Source organism: Cetorhinus maximus, chromosome 22 (genome assembly GCF_964194155.1).
Source record: "Cetorhinus maximus chromosome 22, sCetMax3.hap1.1, whole genome shotgun sequence".
In the NCBI taxonomy this organism is placed as follows: Eukaryota; Metazoa; Chordata; class Chondrichthyes; order Lamniformes; family Cetorhinidae; genus Cetorhinus; species Cetorhinus maximus.
The window spans coordinates 50,420,070-50,438,260 of NC_135900.1; the positions used below are offsets into that span (position 1 = coordinate 50,420,070).

An 18,191-nucleotide genomic window follows, 5' to 3' on the forward strand; every position below is an offset into this window, starting at 1 on the left:
TACTGCATACAATGGTGAATTAACTTACAATGAAAATGTTAATAAGCAAGATACAGAACATGCATTAGATAATTTGCAATGTAGAAATGAATCACATGCAGTGAACATGGCACATTGAGTAATGAATTCACAAAAGAGCACACTGGGTAATATTATTGCACCTGGGTTAGTGAAGGTCCTGGAAAAGGTGGCAACTGCTCAGTGGGTGGAGTGAGAGCCTGTTTTAATTGTTGATCAAGACCTTCCGTGCTTAGCTGTTGCACCTACAAGTAATGAATGGGAAGAGCAGTTGCATCAACCAAGGCTTAGAGTGAAAGGCTTAGCAAATATAGGTCTTCAAAGATATTCTCAATTTATCATAAAAAGCAGCCTACTCCAATTTAGAGAATTAATTTAGCATTCTATAATAAAACCCGATATTCAAATAAAACAAATTCAAATAAGCAAATCAAAATGTTCACAAAATATATGCTAGTCTACAGGGTTGATAAAATCGCTATGCAGTATTTTCTTTACTTGGATCACAAATTCCATTAACGGTAAAATAGTCTTTCATCACATTGTGAACTCATACAGGTGTGTGACATAAAGAGTCATTAAATTGATCCTGATCATGATTAACATCTGATGCAAAAAGTCACCTTGATCAAAACACACATAAGACCTAAGCTTCATTCAAAGGTGGGATTTGGTGAAAGGATTTGGAAGATATGCGCTCCTGCCATGAAGAGCTTCTACTGTTCATCAAAGAATCACACAATGAAAGAAAATCAGACAATGAGAAACCCATGCTTCTCATCCATTCCTGACAGGCGGTTTAAAGGCATCAACAGCAGAGACTTGACAAAGAGAACTCTGGCCATCTTGTATTCCAGAATGCTGCATGACACTAAGAAAAATGCATACGTGACCACCTTATTGAATACAATTGAATTAGCTGAGAATAAGGAGGGGAGATAAAAAAATAAATCAAACAAACAAGGAGATTTGGTGCAAGTTGGACTAGCACTGCAGTCTAGCCCTGAATGCTAAGTTTTTGCACTAATTCACATCCAAAAAAAAGCTTAACTATCAGACATTCAGTTTTCTGGTTTTGCATTCTCGTACTTAAACTGTTGAATTATGCACTTAAGTTTCATAAACTCCTGGTTAACTTACTGGTAATCTGCCAAGTGGTGGTTTGGATGGTGGGGTGCCTGGCCGTCCTGCAGTTGGAACGACACTGTTCAAGGATACTGTATAACCGGCAGGAGTCAAAGGTTGTTGAACAGTTAAAGGAAGTCCTGTCGGGCCAAGAGGTAGACTGGAAGGAGGTACAACAGACCCTGTGGCAGTTACTGAGTAAGATGCGACAGTAACCGTTGAAGTCCCTGGGACAGCAGATGTTTTTCCTGAAATGGGCAAACTGTCAACTGTGGTAGATTCTGCAACCAAACCCATCTCTGAAGATGCTGAAATATGAGCACAGCCTGCAGCACTATGTTCACTGAACAACGATCGAAGCTTTTCATCCAAGGTCTTGATATCATCAATGCCAGTTCCTTTGGTGTTCAAATCTATGTCCACTTCAGAGCAATGAACATGGGGTTGATTTGGAAGAAAAGCCGTTTGAGGCCGACTGTGAATCAGTGTTTGTTGAACAGGAGGAATACTGCAAACAAGCTGCGCAGGTCCTGTGCCAGGTACAGAGACCTGGGTTACCAGGGGCACAGAAATGCCCACTGTCTGAGGTAGGGTGGCACTTTGTGCAGTAATTGTTTGAACCACAGGGGTCTGAGTGCCACAAACAGGTTGTAATAATGGTGGCGGTGTGGAAACTGTCAGCGTCATACTATTACCACCCATCGGCTGGATTTCTGCTTGGGTTACACTGTACAAATTCTCTTTCGGGCCCTGAAACAAGCTCGGTGCAGCTGATGATTCTGCCAGGCTGACCACAGTTCCCCCATTATGCTGTTGAGGGGCTTGCAATATCACAACTTCAGTTGAAGATGGGGAAACAGAATTTGAAGGTCCCATACCAATTGCAGCTCCTTCAATCAAACCTTGTACCACATGCGATGTTAATGGTGGGGATATTGAGCTTGCAACTGAAACACTTGTGACAGCGCCAGTAATTAGTTGCTGACTTGGCTGGGAGGTCCAAGGTGGAGTCACACAATTTGGAACGCTAACATTGGCAGCAGGGCCACTAACAGACTGCTGAGCTGCCTGTGAGGTCGGAGGCGGCAATATGGAACTAGGGCCAATCACACCAGCCGCGGATTCGCTACATAACAGCTCAGCTGGTTGAGACTGAATATTCTGCATCATGGCTTGAGATACAGAACTAGCTGTTATGAGACTAGCTGGTGCTGAGGATGACACCACCGTTTGTATATGAATTCCTTGTCCAATACTGGTCATTTCTGGATGTACCATGGTAAACGGTGCCATCGTTTGATTGAAGACTGGTGGAGCAGTATTAGGACCTTCTTGAAATGGTTTGTGCTTTAAATCTGAAAAAGCTTGCTGCAAACTTACTGAGGAAGCTGAATGTGAAAGGTTTAGATTGTGACTATGGGAAACTGTAAAAGAACAAAAAAACTCAATTAGAATAAATGACACTTGCCAACACAAGACCTCTAACCAAAATGAGTGACTTCAATCTTCTGACAACTTTTTTTTTTAAAAAGCAGTTATCAATGTCAATTAATATCCACAACAGTGGAAAAACGTACTGAACTATCTGTAGTGGTGTGATATTTAATGTACAGCATGGAAACAAGTAATCCTATGAATAGTCACTTCACTCACTTTTCCAGAGCCGCTTTATCCAATTCAGGGTCGCAGCCTATCCCGACAGGCAATGGGCACTAGGTGGGGTACACCTCGGACGGGACATCAGTCCATCACAAGGCACACACTTATGCGCACGCGCACACACACAGACACACACACTAAGGGGCAATTTAACTGTAGCCAATCCACCTAACCAGCACACGTCTTTGGACAGTGGGAGGAAACCAGAACACCCGACAGAAACCCACATGGACACGGGGAGAACATGCAAACTCCACACAGACAGAGCCCGAGGTCAGAATCAAACCCAGGTCCCTGAGCCATGAGGTAGCAACGCTAACTACTGCGTCACCCGACGAATAGTTTTTTTTAAGTTAAATAACACTGCTTGCTTTTATTCATGAACACTATTGCTTCTTCTTGGAAAGGCAAATCATGTCTAATGTGGTTGAATTTTCTGAGCATGTCATTATGTGGTTGATAAAAGTTTAGCTCAACTTCCATGCTTCTGTATGCTATTCCTCCATTACTAAAGCCAAGGATCCCATATGCTCATTCAACAGCTTTCTAAGTTTTTCCTCCTGCCTTCAAAGATCTGTGTACATCTACTCATAAGTCTCGTTCCTGTGCTCCCTTTAAAACTGCACCATTTAATTCATATTACCTCTTCTCATTTTTCCTACCAAAAAGTATCACCTCGCTGATAAATTCCCTTTACTATGTGTCTGCCCGTTTTACCAGTCTATGTCTTATTGCCTACTACATTTTCAAATTTCTCACCATCTGCAAACTACAAAATACCATTGTGTTCTGTAAACTAATTTCCAGGTCATGAACATACATCAAGAAATACTGAACACCACAGCATACTTTTCTCTTGTCTGAAAACTAATCAACCAAATAACATTTCTCTCTGCTTTCTGTTGTATAGCCAATTTTATATCCATGCTGTTATTATTTCTTTAATTCCATGGGCTTAAATTTTACAAAGTCTATTACGTAGCAATTGGTTAAACCCTTTTTGAAAGTCCAGATACACAACATCAACCTCACTACCATAGTCAACCCTCTTTGTTACTTCAAAGAATGATTACGTTAATCAAACACTTATTTGCCTTTAATAAATTAGTGCTGACTTTCATTTATTAGCCCATACTTTTATAAATGTCAACTAATTTTATCCCCTAGCTTGACCATTAGTTGGCTGGAATACAAAGATGTGGGGAAATGATGTTACAGTTTTATAAAGCTCCAGTTAGATCCCCCCCATTTAACTATTTATTCAGTTCTGGACACCACACCTTGGAAAGGCAATACAGATTCTGCAGAAATATACTGTGGATCAAAGGGTAAATTACAAGAACTGGTTGTATAGATTAGACTTGCAATCTCTGAGATAAAGATGATTAAGGGATGATCTAATTACGGTGTTAAAGATGATTAAAAGATAGGGTAGATGGAAAGGAGCTATTTCCTCCAGATCAGAAAAAGGAAGCACAGCTTTAAAGTTTCAGGTACGTCATTCAGAGGCAATGTCAGGAAAGTCTTCATACCAAGTACAGTGAAGTCTCAAACTCTTCCTCACTGTGAAATTGAATTCATTTTTTGCCAATTTTATCCTCTGCTTTATCATTCGCTCTGTCCTTTTGGTCACACTTAAAATATTTTTATGTGCTCTTACATTTATCCCAGTGAACCCCTTCCTCCCCTCAGGATATAGAGGAAATTTTCCTCTTCATTTATCCAGTCAAGGTCACTCTTGTTTAGTCTGATTTTAGTCATTTTAGTTACATATGTATCTTGAATGAACGGCATTTTCAAGTGTTTCCACTTATCTTCTATCGAAGTGATTCTAAACAGGTTCCCATATCCACTCATTTTTGTTACCATTCCTTCTTCAAATTTAGCCCATTTAAGTTATATGCCTAATCCTGGCCTTGGGTATTTCTGACTCCCAGGTCATGCCATTCTATGGTTGCTATCCCCCAAGGATGCAATGACTTCCAGTTCTTGTACTTTGTCTGGGTAATCAATAAACACCAAGGCAAACTGAGCCTCACGTGGCTTTTGTGATGCACTGCGTCATGAAGCAATCACGTATTGTATTTACCAACTTCAATTCTAAACCCCCTGGGTTTTCTCAATATATATTTGGTTGATGAAATTCACTCATTTAAATCAATCTTGTATTATTTCATAACATTCCCTTTCTCTCCACAGAGCAGACGGTCTTTCCTCATACTAACCTGATTGCATTCAGCAGTGTTAACTTGCAGTATATTACTTTAGAGATAATAAACCAGCATAGTGCATTTGGAGCTTTGCCCTCGCACAGGATCATTTCATTTACCTCCCAGGTGTTCCTGGCAGAAAAGCGAACTATTTTTGTGACCACTGTGTCTTTTTGGACCACTATATTCCTGAGTCAATCTCTGGATTTAGTCCTAATATTCGCACCAAATCGTGACTCCCTCCTGCCAGACGCACCTCCAGTTCTGACATCTTATTTCTAATGCTTCCATTTATGGCCTCAAGTTTCGTGTTTTTCGCTGTTCTCTGGTTCATGTACATCGCTCCAGTTATCTGCATCCAAATTCTCCTCTCGACTACTTTCTACCCCAAGATCCACCACATTTGGGATTTTGTACTCCCCCTGCTCTAATCATCTTCAATTACTTGGCTTTGGTGTAGCCCATTTCCTCTATACCTCTATTAAAAAAGGTTTTCTAGTTATTTATGAGTGTAGCATTGTTTTCTTCACATCAGATTGCTCATCGTTATTTTCTTGGTGAATGCCTCTTAATTTGCCAAACATTCTAATTATACCAGAGAACATTAAATTAAAACTCCCCCTTGCATCTCTGAAGCAATCCTCATACATTTTACTTTTAGGGCCCACATACTCTGGATCATTCACTCTACATCAAGTAACATTGCTGGATTCCTCTGTCTCCTTCAGTATTCCTTTCAACCATTGCTCATTACTGGTTTCTCTAGCTCCAGATTGAAAATATACTTGTGGGCATATATCTTGTGGGTATTATCTTTATGAAACACCACTCATGCTATCCATTTGACTGAATAAATAAACCCTTACAACAACTACAATCTTCTTCGACTTGAAAACAGTGTCAATCTCATCTTATTTTTTTTAAAAAGAGTCATTTCTGAGATCTTGTTTCTGTTTGCATCAATGGACAATGCACAGGATCTGTTAGTTACTGTAATTTCTTGGATAGCTTCAACTCAAACGACCATTTTAGAAGAAATAAAGGGAATCAAAGTTTAGGAAGAAGTTAAAAATAGGTCACGTACTGATCTTCCGGAATGGATATTACTCCTCTCTGCAATATCCATCCTCAGAGGTAAAGGATGCATGATCTTTAGGTATCTAACTACAATTTTGCATTCACTGAAGGTGAACTGAACTATTGTATTAACTTCTTCCCAGAATATTGCCTCAAATTATTTTATACCAAGCAATAAAAAGGGGAATACTACAATACACATCTCAAACACTGTACCTGTTGGGATTTCTTTAATTGATGTGACACCCACGCTGAAAGTCGGTTCTCGTAATCGGCTCTCAGGGACAGGACTCACAATAAACCGTCTTCCAGCAGAATGGACAACCTGCGTTGCAGAGCCTGCCTGTGTACCTACACCAACAATAAGTAAAACACTAATGCAATTTCAGAACAATTCCATCACTCTACATTACCACTCATCCTTTTATGGCAGCATTTGTTTTACTGTAAGCGAGATTTACATCCGTCTTGCACTGACTTCCAATCACCATTAAGTGCTCTGTTGTGACATCCAAGATGTCAAAATATAAGCATGCATGACTGTGTTTCAGCCACTGTTTTAAGATTTAACAGCAACAGCGAATTGTATTTCAAGATGGAATTTTCTTCTGAATAATTGTGTGACTCTGGCCAATATCAGCTTGATCTGCAGTTAAACCAGGGCTGCACACCATAACCTTTTGTGGATCAGGTGGGGAAGGAAAGAGAAACGTAGGACAGAGAATGAAGGGAGAAGCCTGATTAAGAATATTAACTTAGAAGCAAGATGTGCAATGGGATCACTTCGCTAAATACTTGAAAGGTGAAATAATAGGTGACATCATGGCAATAATATATCACCAAGGCTCAGGTGATGTAAAAACTGAAAACTTTATCAGTTGATAAAAGTTAACATTTGCTATGATGTTCTTGAAAGCAGTTAAGTCCTGGCCCACTGGGAAACTTTCTTTTTCACTAACAGTAACGTCACAAAGGATAACAGCCAGCTGATGGAAGATTATGTCCACCTTGAAATATTAACAAACATAATTACCACAAATTTACCAAGTTAAATATTTTAAAACATCCTTCCAAACAAGAAACAATGTCACTTACCTAACTGAATGGGTGCTGATATTAGGGGTTCTTCTTGTTTGTATTTGCCCTCTGCTTTCTGGACAGAAAATATATTACATTTCAGTGAAATTGCACTTGTTTAATGAGTTACTAGTAATGCTCTTTTGTGCAAGGCAAATGCCAAGGGTCACGAAGGTCCTTAGGCAGGATAGAGGTAGATGATTGTGAAGAAACAAAAACTGGGGGTGAAATGGAAATGAGCAGATTACAATAGAAATCAGCAAGGTGCAGACTCAGCAGGTTAGAAGAGGCTAGCCATATACCGCGCCTAATGAGAGCACAAAGATGTGGAAAGGGTAACAAGGTAGGAACTTAATTGGACCAGCCACATAAATACTGTGGCTACAAGAGCAAGTCAGAGGCTGGGAATTCTGTGGCAAGTAACTCACCTCCTGACTCCCCAAAGCCTATACACCATTTACAAAAAACAAGTCAGGAATGTGATGAAATACTCTCCATTTGCCTGGATGAGTGCAGCTCCAACAACACCATCCAAGACAAAGCAGCCCATTTGTTCTGCACCCCATCCACCACCTTAAACATTTACTTTCTCCACCACCAGCACACAGCGGTGGCAGTGTTGTCCAATAGGATTTCAATGTTCATCAAACTTGTAGCAATTTGCCACATGATACAAATAGATGCAGCATTAACAAAACAATACCAAAATTTTTTGGAAGTAGGTTTGAGGTTTTAAACAGTCAGCAATGAAGACTGATACACTCACTGCCAGAGCGAGAAGAACAGCTTCCAAAGAGTTTTGCAATCCAACTGTTCTGTACAGCAAGCCTGCTATATACACGCTCAAAAGGTGATAAAAATCTGTTAACTGAAGTTGTTCTGTTTCTGACAGCGTAGTCCAGCTCATTTAAAAGTGATTCTTAAAAAGTAATTTGTCCCTATTTTATCAGAATTATCAGGAGACTCAGGGAGGAAAAGAATGGACAAATCTCCAAGTGTCGGTTTCTGCACTGACTTGCCCTGCTTATGCTCTGTCACCTGCCATTTCCAAACCCATTTAATAGACCTTGGGTTCATGGCCAACCACTTGAAATTTTAGGATTACAGAATGGTTACAGGACAGAAGGACATCTTTCAGCCCGTATTGTCATGTCCCACTCCCCAGATTTTCCCCGTTGTCCTGCAAATATTCTCTTCAGGTCATTGACCAATTGTCTTTTGAAAGTCATGATTAAAGCTGCCTCCACCACTCTCTCCGGCAGTGCAGTCCAGATTGCTGCTTAAAGATTTTCCTCATGTCACTCTTATTTCCTTTGCCAATCACCTTAAATTGTTGTCCTTTGGTTCTCGACCCACCTGCCAACATAGCCTTCTCCCTAACGACTCTGTCCAACACCTCATGATTTTGAGCACCTCTACCAAATCTCCTCTTATCATCACTTCCCCAATGAGAACAGCCCCAGCTTCTCCAACCTATCGACATCCTGAAATTCTTCATCCCTGGAACCATTCTCGTGAATCTTTTCTGCATTCTAACACGTTCAAATCCTTCCTAAAGTGTGGTGCCCAGAATTGGGCACAATACTCCAGATGAGGCTAAACTAGTGTTTTATGCAGATTTTTCGTAACTTTCTTGCTTTTGTATTCTGCTTATAAAGTGCAGGATGCAGTATGCTTTATTAACCACTTACCCAACCTGCCCTGACACCTTCAGTGATTTGTGCATATATACACCCAGGTCCCTCTGCTTCTGCAACCCCTTTGGAATTGTACCCTTCATTTTCATTGCTTCTCCTTGTTCTTGCTACCAAAGTGGATCACTTCACATTTCTTGGCATCAAATTTCATCTGCCATTTGTCTGCCCAATTCATCAGTGTGTCTATGTCCTCTTGAAGTTTATCACTAACCTCCTTACAGTTCACAATACTTCCAAGTTTTATGTCTTCTGCAAATTTGAATTTTGTCCCCTGTATACCCAAGTCTAGGCCAATAATACATCAAGAAAAGCAGTCATCCTAACACTGGCCCCTGGGGAAATCCACTGTCCATCTTCCTCCAGTCCAAAAAATAGGCACTAACATTCTCTGTTCCATCATTCAGCCATCTTCACACTCATACTGCTACTGTCCTTTTTATTCCATGGGCTCTAATTTCACTGACAAGCCTAATATATGGCACTTTATCAAATGCGTTTTTGAAGCCCACATACACCAGATTACCTTCATCAACCCTCTGTTTCCTCATCAAAAAGCTCAAGTGAGTTATACACAATTTGTCCTAATTCCATGCTGGCTTTCCTCAATTCATCCACGTATCAAAGTGACTGTTAGTTTTGTCCCAAATTATAGTTTCTAAAAGCCTTCCCATCAACGTTAATCTAGCTGGCCTGTAATTGCTGGGCTCATCCTTACACCTTCTTGCGATCAAGGGTGTAACATTTGCAATTTCCCAGTCCTCTGGCACCAACCCAGAATCTAAAGAGAACTGGGAAATTATGGCTAGTGCCTTTGCAATTGCCACCCTTAAATCCCTGTCTCCTCAGATGCACCTCATCCAGTCCTGGTGTCTTATCAGCTTTAAGTATGGCCAGCCTATTGAATAACCCCTCTATCAATTTTTAGCCAATCCAGTGTCTCAACTACATTCTCTTTCACAATGACTTGGGCGGTTTCATCTTCCTTGGTAAAGACAGACACAAATAGTACCTCAGCCACGCCCCCTGTCTCCGTGTGTAAATCCCCATTTTGCTCCTTAAATCAGTCTCAATCCTCCTTTTATCACCCTTTTACTATTTATATGCCTATAGAAAACATTATGTTTCTCGTTAAAGTTGGCTGACAGTCTCTTCTCATTCTCCCTCCCTGCTGCTCTTATTTCTTTTACCACTTCCCCTCTGAACTACCTATATTCAGATTGGTTCTCACTTGTATTATCATCTGACATGTCATATGCACTGTTTTTCTGCTTCATCTTACTCTCTATATCTTGACAGCTAGAGCACACTGGATTTGTTTTCCCTACTTTTCCCCCTCTGTTCCCGAACCATCTCTTCTTTAAAGTCAACCCATTGTTGCATTATTGTTTTGCCTGTCAATCTTTGATTCCAATTTACCAGGGCCAGATCTGTTCTCAACCCACTTAAGTTGGCTGTTCCCCCAATTAACTATTCTTACTCTGGGTTGCTCTTTGTCCCTTTCCATAGCATCATAAGGTTCAGGTTGACTATGTTCACTGTCGTCTAAATATTCCCCAACTGACACTCGATTCACTTAACCCACCTCATTCCCCAGAACCATATCCAGCAATGCCTCCATCTTCGTTGCACTGGAAACATACAGATATTGAAAATTCTCTTGAGCATACTCCAGAAACTCTTCCTCCTCTCTGCCCTTTACACTGTAACAATCCCAATTTATAGTATGATAAGTAAATTCCCCCATTATAACAACTCTAATTCTTGTACTTCTCTGTAATTTCCTTGCAAATTTGTTCCTCTACATCTTTCCCACTAATTGTTCGCCTGAGGAATGCACCCAACAATGCAATGGGATCTCTATTGTTTCTTAGCTCTAGCCAAATACTTTCTGACCTTGAATCCTCCAGGACATCCTCTCTCTCCCGCACAGCAATGTTCTCCTTAATAAATACTGCTACCTCTCCTCCCTTCTTTCCTGAACATCTTATATCCACGAATATTTAGTACCCAGTCCTGCCCTTTTTTTGAGCTAGGTCTCCATTATCATCACAACATCATACTTCCATCTGGTTATCTGCACCAACAGCTCACCAAGTATTATTTACCACACTCCGTGTGCATATTGGCACAGTAACCTCATTTAGACTTTATTATATTCCCTCTTGCTCTGAACCCACCTTACTATTTCTTAATTTAGTGCCATCTATTTTTTTCAATTCTCTGTGCACCTTGGTTTTCCCCTCTAATTTTACCTCCTGGTTCTCACAACTGTCAAGCTGAGTTTAAACTTTCCCAATAGCACTAGCCAATCGCCCCACAATGGCATTAGTTCCGGCTTTGTTCAGGTGCAACCCGTCTGGCCTGTACACAATCCATCTCCCAAGGAATCCGAAGCCCTCCCTCCTGCACCATCTCTCCAGCCACACATTCATCAGCTTATCTTATTTCTATACTCACTAACATATGGCACCAGGAATGACTGGAGATGATTACCTTTGAGGTACTGCTTGCTGGTTTCTTCCCTAATTCCCTAAACTCTGCCTGCAGGACCTCATGCCTCTTTCTACAGATGCCGTTGGTACCTATATGGGCCACAACCACTGGTGTTCACACTCCCTGTTCAGAGTGCTCTGCAGCTGCCCAGTGACATTCTTGATCCCGGCATCAGGGAGACAACACAGAAACACCTGCCTGTTCCATTATCGAATCGCACATCACTATTGCTTTTGCAATTTTCCTCCGGCCTCCCTGTACAGGTCAGTCAGCCATGAGGCTGTGAACTAGGCTCTGGCTGCACATTTCAAAGGAGTCCTCACTCTAACCAGTATTCAGAACAGAGACTGGTTGGAGAGAGAGATGCACTCAGGGGACTCCTCCATCTCTGCCTACATACCTTTAAGCTGCGTGCAATCCACAAAACTCTGAGTTATGCGGATGTGCCACAATAATGCCAGCTACTGCAGCCATGATCATAATGAATGGCGGAGCAGGTTCGAAGGGCCAAATGGCCTACTCCTGCTCCTATTTTCTATGTTACTGCTGAAGCTCCGAAGCCTGGATCTCAAGCTGCTGCAGCTGACAACACTTCCTGCATTGGTGGTTATCCAGAACACAAGAAGCATCCTGGAGTTCCCACATGGGACAGGATACGCATCCATGGTCTGAGCTGCCCTAGTATGCCTCTATTAGACTAATAAACTTACTACTTAAATAAAGGTTAACCAATCAAATCAGTTGCATCTGATGTGCTGACATCAATTTATTTTATAGGGAGGTTAACTGAAATGTTTTTCCTCAACTCTGATTATTTAAACACCTGGAGTTTAATTTTCTGATCATTTCGGACTTCAGTTTTGTATCCTGTTATTTCATTTTAACTTTATCCCCTCAATCTGACTGACAAGTTGAGCACCGATTTCAATTGTGATAAATTATCAAATTGGCTTCAGTTTTTATACTGATCATTTAAGTCTTAGTTTATGGTGGATTAATTTAGATTAAATTAAAACTTACCACTATTCTCACCCCCAAATGACTCCTTGTCCTGTGGCGTCCTGCTATTTTCTTCTTTCTCCTCTCCTGTCCTCTCCCACATCACAGACTGATGCACTCCTGACCTGCCTAGATCCCGGTCTGCTTCACACTGTTCTTGGTCTGGTTTTGCACCAATAACACCCTATTCCTTTCAATTTCTTATTTCAACAAATCCCTTAATATAAAGGCTGAACACGTTTGAATTGTGCTGCGCTACCCAGCTTGCCAAAATTGCACATATCAACCCTCACTGGCAGCCATGCAGTGCTATCTGTCATTCATGTAATGCAACGGTTTTGCCAAAACTGCCAGCCAACATCGAAATAAAACCAAGTTTTTCCAGTTACTATCCCATGTCACTAGATTCTACAAGAAAGCTTAGAGGAAATGGACCTTCGTCCTTCTGAAGGCTGGACTTGCTTTCACAGCACTTTACAAAGCAATCCTGAAGATCTGAATGTATTGTATTTTACCCAGAGAGAATAGGAACAGAGAAAGTAACAAATGGCGAACTATTTTTCTTGTTTCGTTAAGCATATGGCCCTTCAACTTCCAGGTCACTAGAAGCCAGAGAACTGAACTATATTCTGATAAACACAGTCACAATCTGGTCGTTATGTAATAGCATTTAACAGCAATGTGGCTGATTCTTCCTTGCTTAATTAGGGACAGACAACAAATAGCAAGTAACACCTATTCTCACATGCACCATTGGAACTTTAATACAACTCCATATTGTCCAAAAATTGACTAGATCAATTTACCACATGTCTATGGCCAATTCGCTACATGCAGCAAGTGTATTGGACAAAAACAGAATTACCTGGAAAAACTCAGCAGGTCTGGCAGCATCGGTGGAGAAGAAATCAGTTAACGTTTCGAGTCTTCATGACCCTTCGGCAGAACTGAGTATAGTTAGGAGAAAGGTGAAATATAAGCTGGTCTAAGGTGGGGGGGCGGAGGGAGAGAAAAGTTGAGGGTGGGATGATTGTGGAGATAAGCAAGCAGTGATAGGAGCAGATAATCAAAAGATGTCACAGACAAAAGGATTAAAGAGGTGTTGAAGGTGGTGATATTATCTAAGAAAAGTGCTAATTAAGAATGGATGGGAGGACACTCAAGGTACAGCTCTAGTGGGGGTGGGGTGGAAAGACTAACAAAGTTTTAGTTTTAGATTTTAAAATAATGGAAATAGGTGGGAAAAGAAAAATCTATATAAATTATTGAAAAAAAAGGGAGGGGGGAGAAACGGGGTTGCGATGGGGGGAGGGGGAGTTTAAGATCTAAAGTTGTTGAATTCAATATTCAGCCCGGAAGGCTGTAAAGTGCCTAGTCGGAAGATGAGGTGCTGTTCCTCCAGTTTGCGTTGGGCTTCACTGGAACAATGCAGCAAGCCAAGGACAGACATGTGGGCAAGAGAACAGGGTGGAGTGTTAAAATGGCAAGCGACAGGGAGGTTTGGGTCTTTCTTGCGGACAGACCGCAGGTGTTCTGCAAAGCGGTCGCCCAGTTTGCGTTTGGTCTCTCCAATGTAGAGGAGACCGCATTGGGAGCAACAAATGCAGTAGACTGAGTTAGGGGAAATGCAAGTGAAATGCTGCTTCACTTGAAAGGAGTGTTTGGGCCCTTGGACGGTGAGGAGAGAGGAAGTGAAGGGGCAGGTGTTGCATCTTCTGCGTGGGCATGTGGAGGTGCCATAGGTGGGGGTTGAGGAGTAGGATGTGATGGAGGAGTGGACCAGGGTGTCCCGGAGGGAACGATCCCTACGGAATGCCGCCGGGGGGGAGAAGGGAAGATGTGTTTGGTGGTGGCATCATGCTGGAGTTGGCGGAAATGGCGGAGGATGATCCTTTGAATGCGGAGGCTGGTGGGGTGATAAGTGAGGACAAGGGGGACCCTATCATGTTTCTGGGAAGGAGGAGAAGGCGTGAGGGCGGATGCGCGGGATATGGGCCGGACACGGTTGAGGGCCCTGTCAACGACCATTGGACAACACGGATCTACAAGATGCACTGCAGCATCTCGCCAAGGCTACTTCGACAGCACCTTCCAAACCCGCAAACTACCAGCTAGAAGAACAAGGACAGCAGATGCATTGGAACACCACCATCAGCAAGTTCCCCTCCAAGTCACTCACCTTCCTGACCTGGAGCTATAATCACTATTCCTTCACTGTTACTGAGTCCCTCCCAAACAGCACTGTGGGTGTACCTACACCACATGGGCTGCAGTAGGTCACGAAGGTGGCTCACCACCATCTGCTCAAGGGCAAATAGGGATGGACAATAAATCTTGGTCTTACCAGCGACAGTCACATCCAAGAATGAATTAAAAACAGTCAACAGTGAGGACAGAAGAATGAAGGTAGAGCAGAAAGGAAGAAGCAAAAAAGTGAAGATCCAAAACAGTACATTGAAAGAACTGAAATTTAAAATTAGAATCACAGAAAGATTACAGCACAAAAGTCCATTTGGCCTGTCATGTCCATGCTGGCCCACTGCAGTAGCAATTCACTTAGTGCCACTCCCCCGTCTTTTCCCCGTAGCCCTGCACATTATTTCTTTTCAGATAATAATCCAATTCCATTCTGAATGCCCCATTTGAACCTGCCTCCACCACACTTTCAGATAGCATAGGCCAGATCCTCAACATTCGCTGCGTAAAAAGGGTTTTTGTCATGTTCCCATTGCCAATTAACTTAAATCTGTACCCTCTCATTCTTGATCTTCCATCAATGGAAACAGTTTGCTCTGTTTAGACCCATGATTTTCAACACCTCAAATCAAATCTCTTCCAAATCTTCTCTTCTCCAAGGAGAACATCCCAGCCTCCCCAATCTATGTAGCTAAAGTCCCTCATTCCTGGAACCATTCTCAAAATCTTTTCTTCAACCTCTCTCATGCTTTCACATCCTTCCTAAAGTGTGGTGCCAGAACTGGATGCAATTACTCCAATTGAAGCCAAACCAGTGTTTTACATAGGTTTAACATAACTTCCTTGCTTTTGTACTTTATGCCCCTATTTATAAAGCCTATGATGTTGCATTCTTTACCAATTGCTCTCTCAACCAGTCCTGCCAGCTGCAATGACTTATGCACATATACACCCAGGTCTCTCTGCTCCTGCACCCACTTAAGAATTGTACCCTTTATTTCATGTTGTCTCTCTGCATTCTTCCTACTAAAATAAATGACTTCACATTTCTCTGCATTAAATTTCATCTGCCACTTGTCCCCCATTCCACCAACCTAAGTTCTTTTGAAGTTCTACCCTATCCTCCTCACAGCTTACAATGTCCCCAAGTTTCCTGTAATCCGCAAATTTTGAAATTGTGTCCTGTAGACCAAGGTCTAAATCATGAACATGTATCAGTAAGTGCAGGGGTCCTAACACTGGTTCCTGGGGAACTCAACTATAAACCTCTCTCTGGTACAAAAAATACAACTATTCAACACTACTCTCTGTTTCCTGTCACTCAGCCAATTTTGTATCTACTGTCGCTTTTATTCCATGAGCTACAACTTTGCTCACAAGTCTGTTGTACGACACTTTATATAATGCCTTTTGGAAGTATATATACACGTCAACAGCATTAACCTCATCAACCCTTTCTGCTACCTCTTCAGAAAGCTGCAGCAAGTCAGTTAAACACAATTTTCCCTGAGCAAATCCATGCTGGCTTTCCTTAGTTAAATCACATTTGCCCAAGTGACTATTAATTTTGTCCCAAATTATTGTTTTTAGAATCTTTCCCACCAGAGAGATTAAACCGATTGGCCTTGATTGCTAGGCTTATCTTTACACCCTTTTTAAACAAGGGTGCAACATCTACAATTCTCCTGTCCTCTGGCAACACCTCTGGGTCAACTTGCCTCCACAATTTCCATTCTCATCTCCTTCAGTATCTTTGGATGCATCTCATTCGGTTCTCGTGCCTTATCAGCTTTAAGTACAGACAGCATATCCAATGCTTGCTCATCAATTTTAAACTAATCAGGTATCTGGACTCCCACCTCTTTAACCATGACCTCAGTTGCACCTACTTGCTTGGTAAAGACAGATGCAAAGTATTAATTTAGTACCTCAGCCATGCCCCTCGCCTCAGTGCATAAATCCCCATATCGGTCCCTAACCAGCTCCACTCCTCCTCTTATCACCCTTTTACTATTTCTATAAACTTTGGGATTCCCTATCATGTTCTCTTCTCAAACCTCTCTTTGCTTCTCTTATTTGCTTTTTCAATTCCCCTCTGTACCTTCCATATTCAGCCTGGTTCTTAATTGTATTATCCACCTGACATCCATCATAAGCACACTTTCTCCGCTTCATCATAATCTGCAACTCTTTCATCATACCCTATCTTTCATCTTCGTGGGAATATACCTTGACTGTACCCAAATTATCTCTTCTTTAAAGGAAGGCCATTGTTCAGTTAGTTACTTGCCAAAAAGAAATTGATATTGACATCTTTGAGCAGCTGTTCCAAAATTTGATCTGTGAAGCCACCTCATGGCTCAAGTATGCAAATATATGACAATGCAAGTGGAAATGGGGACATCAGAATTTATCATGTTAAAAGTTGGCATCAATGGACTCTAACAACATAAAGTAAGGAAGAAGGCATGGAGGTTCATTGATCTAACTCAGGTTCATAGATATAATTTAGATGGCATTTTAACGTTATACATTCTGTGCCTGTTTTTATACATCAATTTTGGATAATTTACCACTAAGTTTCAAACCTTACAGCAATTTTGGAAACAGGGAAGTAGAGCTGGTTCATCCAGGGTGAGAAATATATTGTGGAGCTGAGGTGCTACAGCACCAGCGCTGATAGCAACGTATAACAATAGCAGGCAAATTTTGAGATATTTTCCATATTGAATGTAGAAACAGGAACTTAAAATGGAAGAAATGAAGAGTTTGACAGGAAATGCACACATATGGAAGATTTAAAATATGATATAATGTACTCTCCAACATACTTACAAAAATCCTTGAAAAACAGATCTACCTGAAATATGGATTTTGCCATTCTTTGTATATGTGGGTCATCCTCCATAATCCTAGTTATAACTGCAGATATTGCTTGGAATTGCTCACAATGAATCAGAAGAGCATTAGAGGAAGTATGACTGTCGCTAAAGAAGAAATTCCTCAGTTTACATATGTTGCAAATGACATGAAATTTGGTGTATGAGTTAAATTTCCAGGAACACAAGTTATTCAGTAAGCAGATTTAGATATTTAGTTGGAGAACTAAATGGAACAGGTAACATAACTGCAGACCTACCATCTCCGACAGATATATTTACTGATCTGAAACAGACAATATGGTTCCCATGACCTCCATCCCAGAACAAAGTTTGGAAGCTGATACTTAGATTAGCAGCTCAACTAGCCACTTTTTGAGAGTGCAAGCTGGGGGCGGTACAAACATTACGCATTTGCTTTCTTCTGCCTGGATAGAAAGTGTGTGTTTTGGAGCTGATTTGTATTTGGAGCTACGAGAGCAAGCAAAACAGAGGAATCATAATTTGAGTGCCAGTGTAATAAGTAACTTGTTTTTATATTCATTCGTGGTTGAGTGTCACTGGCAAGACTAGCATTTGTTGCCCATCCCTAGTAGCCCTCGAGAAGGACTATCTACTTGAACCGCTGCGGTCCATGTGGTGTAGGTACACCCACAAAGCTGTTAGAGAGGGAGTGCCAGGATTTTGACCCAGCAATAGTGAAGGATCGGTGATATAGTTCCAAGTCAGGATGGTGTGCGGCTTGGAAAGGAACTTGCAGA

At 41.4% G+C, this 18,191-nt stretch overlaps 2 protein-coding genes across 13 annotated transcripts in view; one reads left to right on the top strand and one right to left on the bottom strand.

Annotated features, from left to right (window-relative positions):
* Positions 1–18,191, top strand: part of rad52 (RAD52 homolog, DNA repair protein) — a 128,721-nt gene that overhangs the window by 84,764 nt on the left and 25,766 nt on the right. The window lies entirely within an intron of this gene.
* The window catches only part of LOC144696688 (serine/threonine-protein kinase WNK1-like), a 190,685-nt gene that overhangs the window by 39,448 nt on the left and 133,046 nt on the right, over positions 1–18,191 (bottom strand). For 9 of the 10 annotated variants that reach the window (XM_078568286.1, XM_078568285.1, XM_078568277.1 and 6 more), the window contains 4 exons: positions 7,185–7,242; positions 6,306–6,440; positions 1,159–2,567; positions 162–263 (listed from right to left, as the gene is read on the bottom strand). In XM_078568286.1, coding sequence (XP_078424412.1) covers positions 162–263; positions 1,159–2,567; positions 6,306–6,440; positions 7,185–7,242 — 1,704 coding nt within the window. The remainder of the gene's footprint in view (positions 1–161; positions 264–1,158; positions 2,568–6,305; positions 6,441–7,184; positions 7,243–18,191) is intronic. The other variant, XM_078568282.1, reaches the window with a different exon arrangement.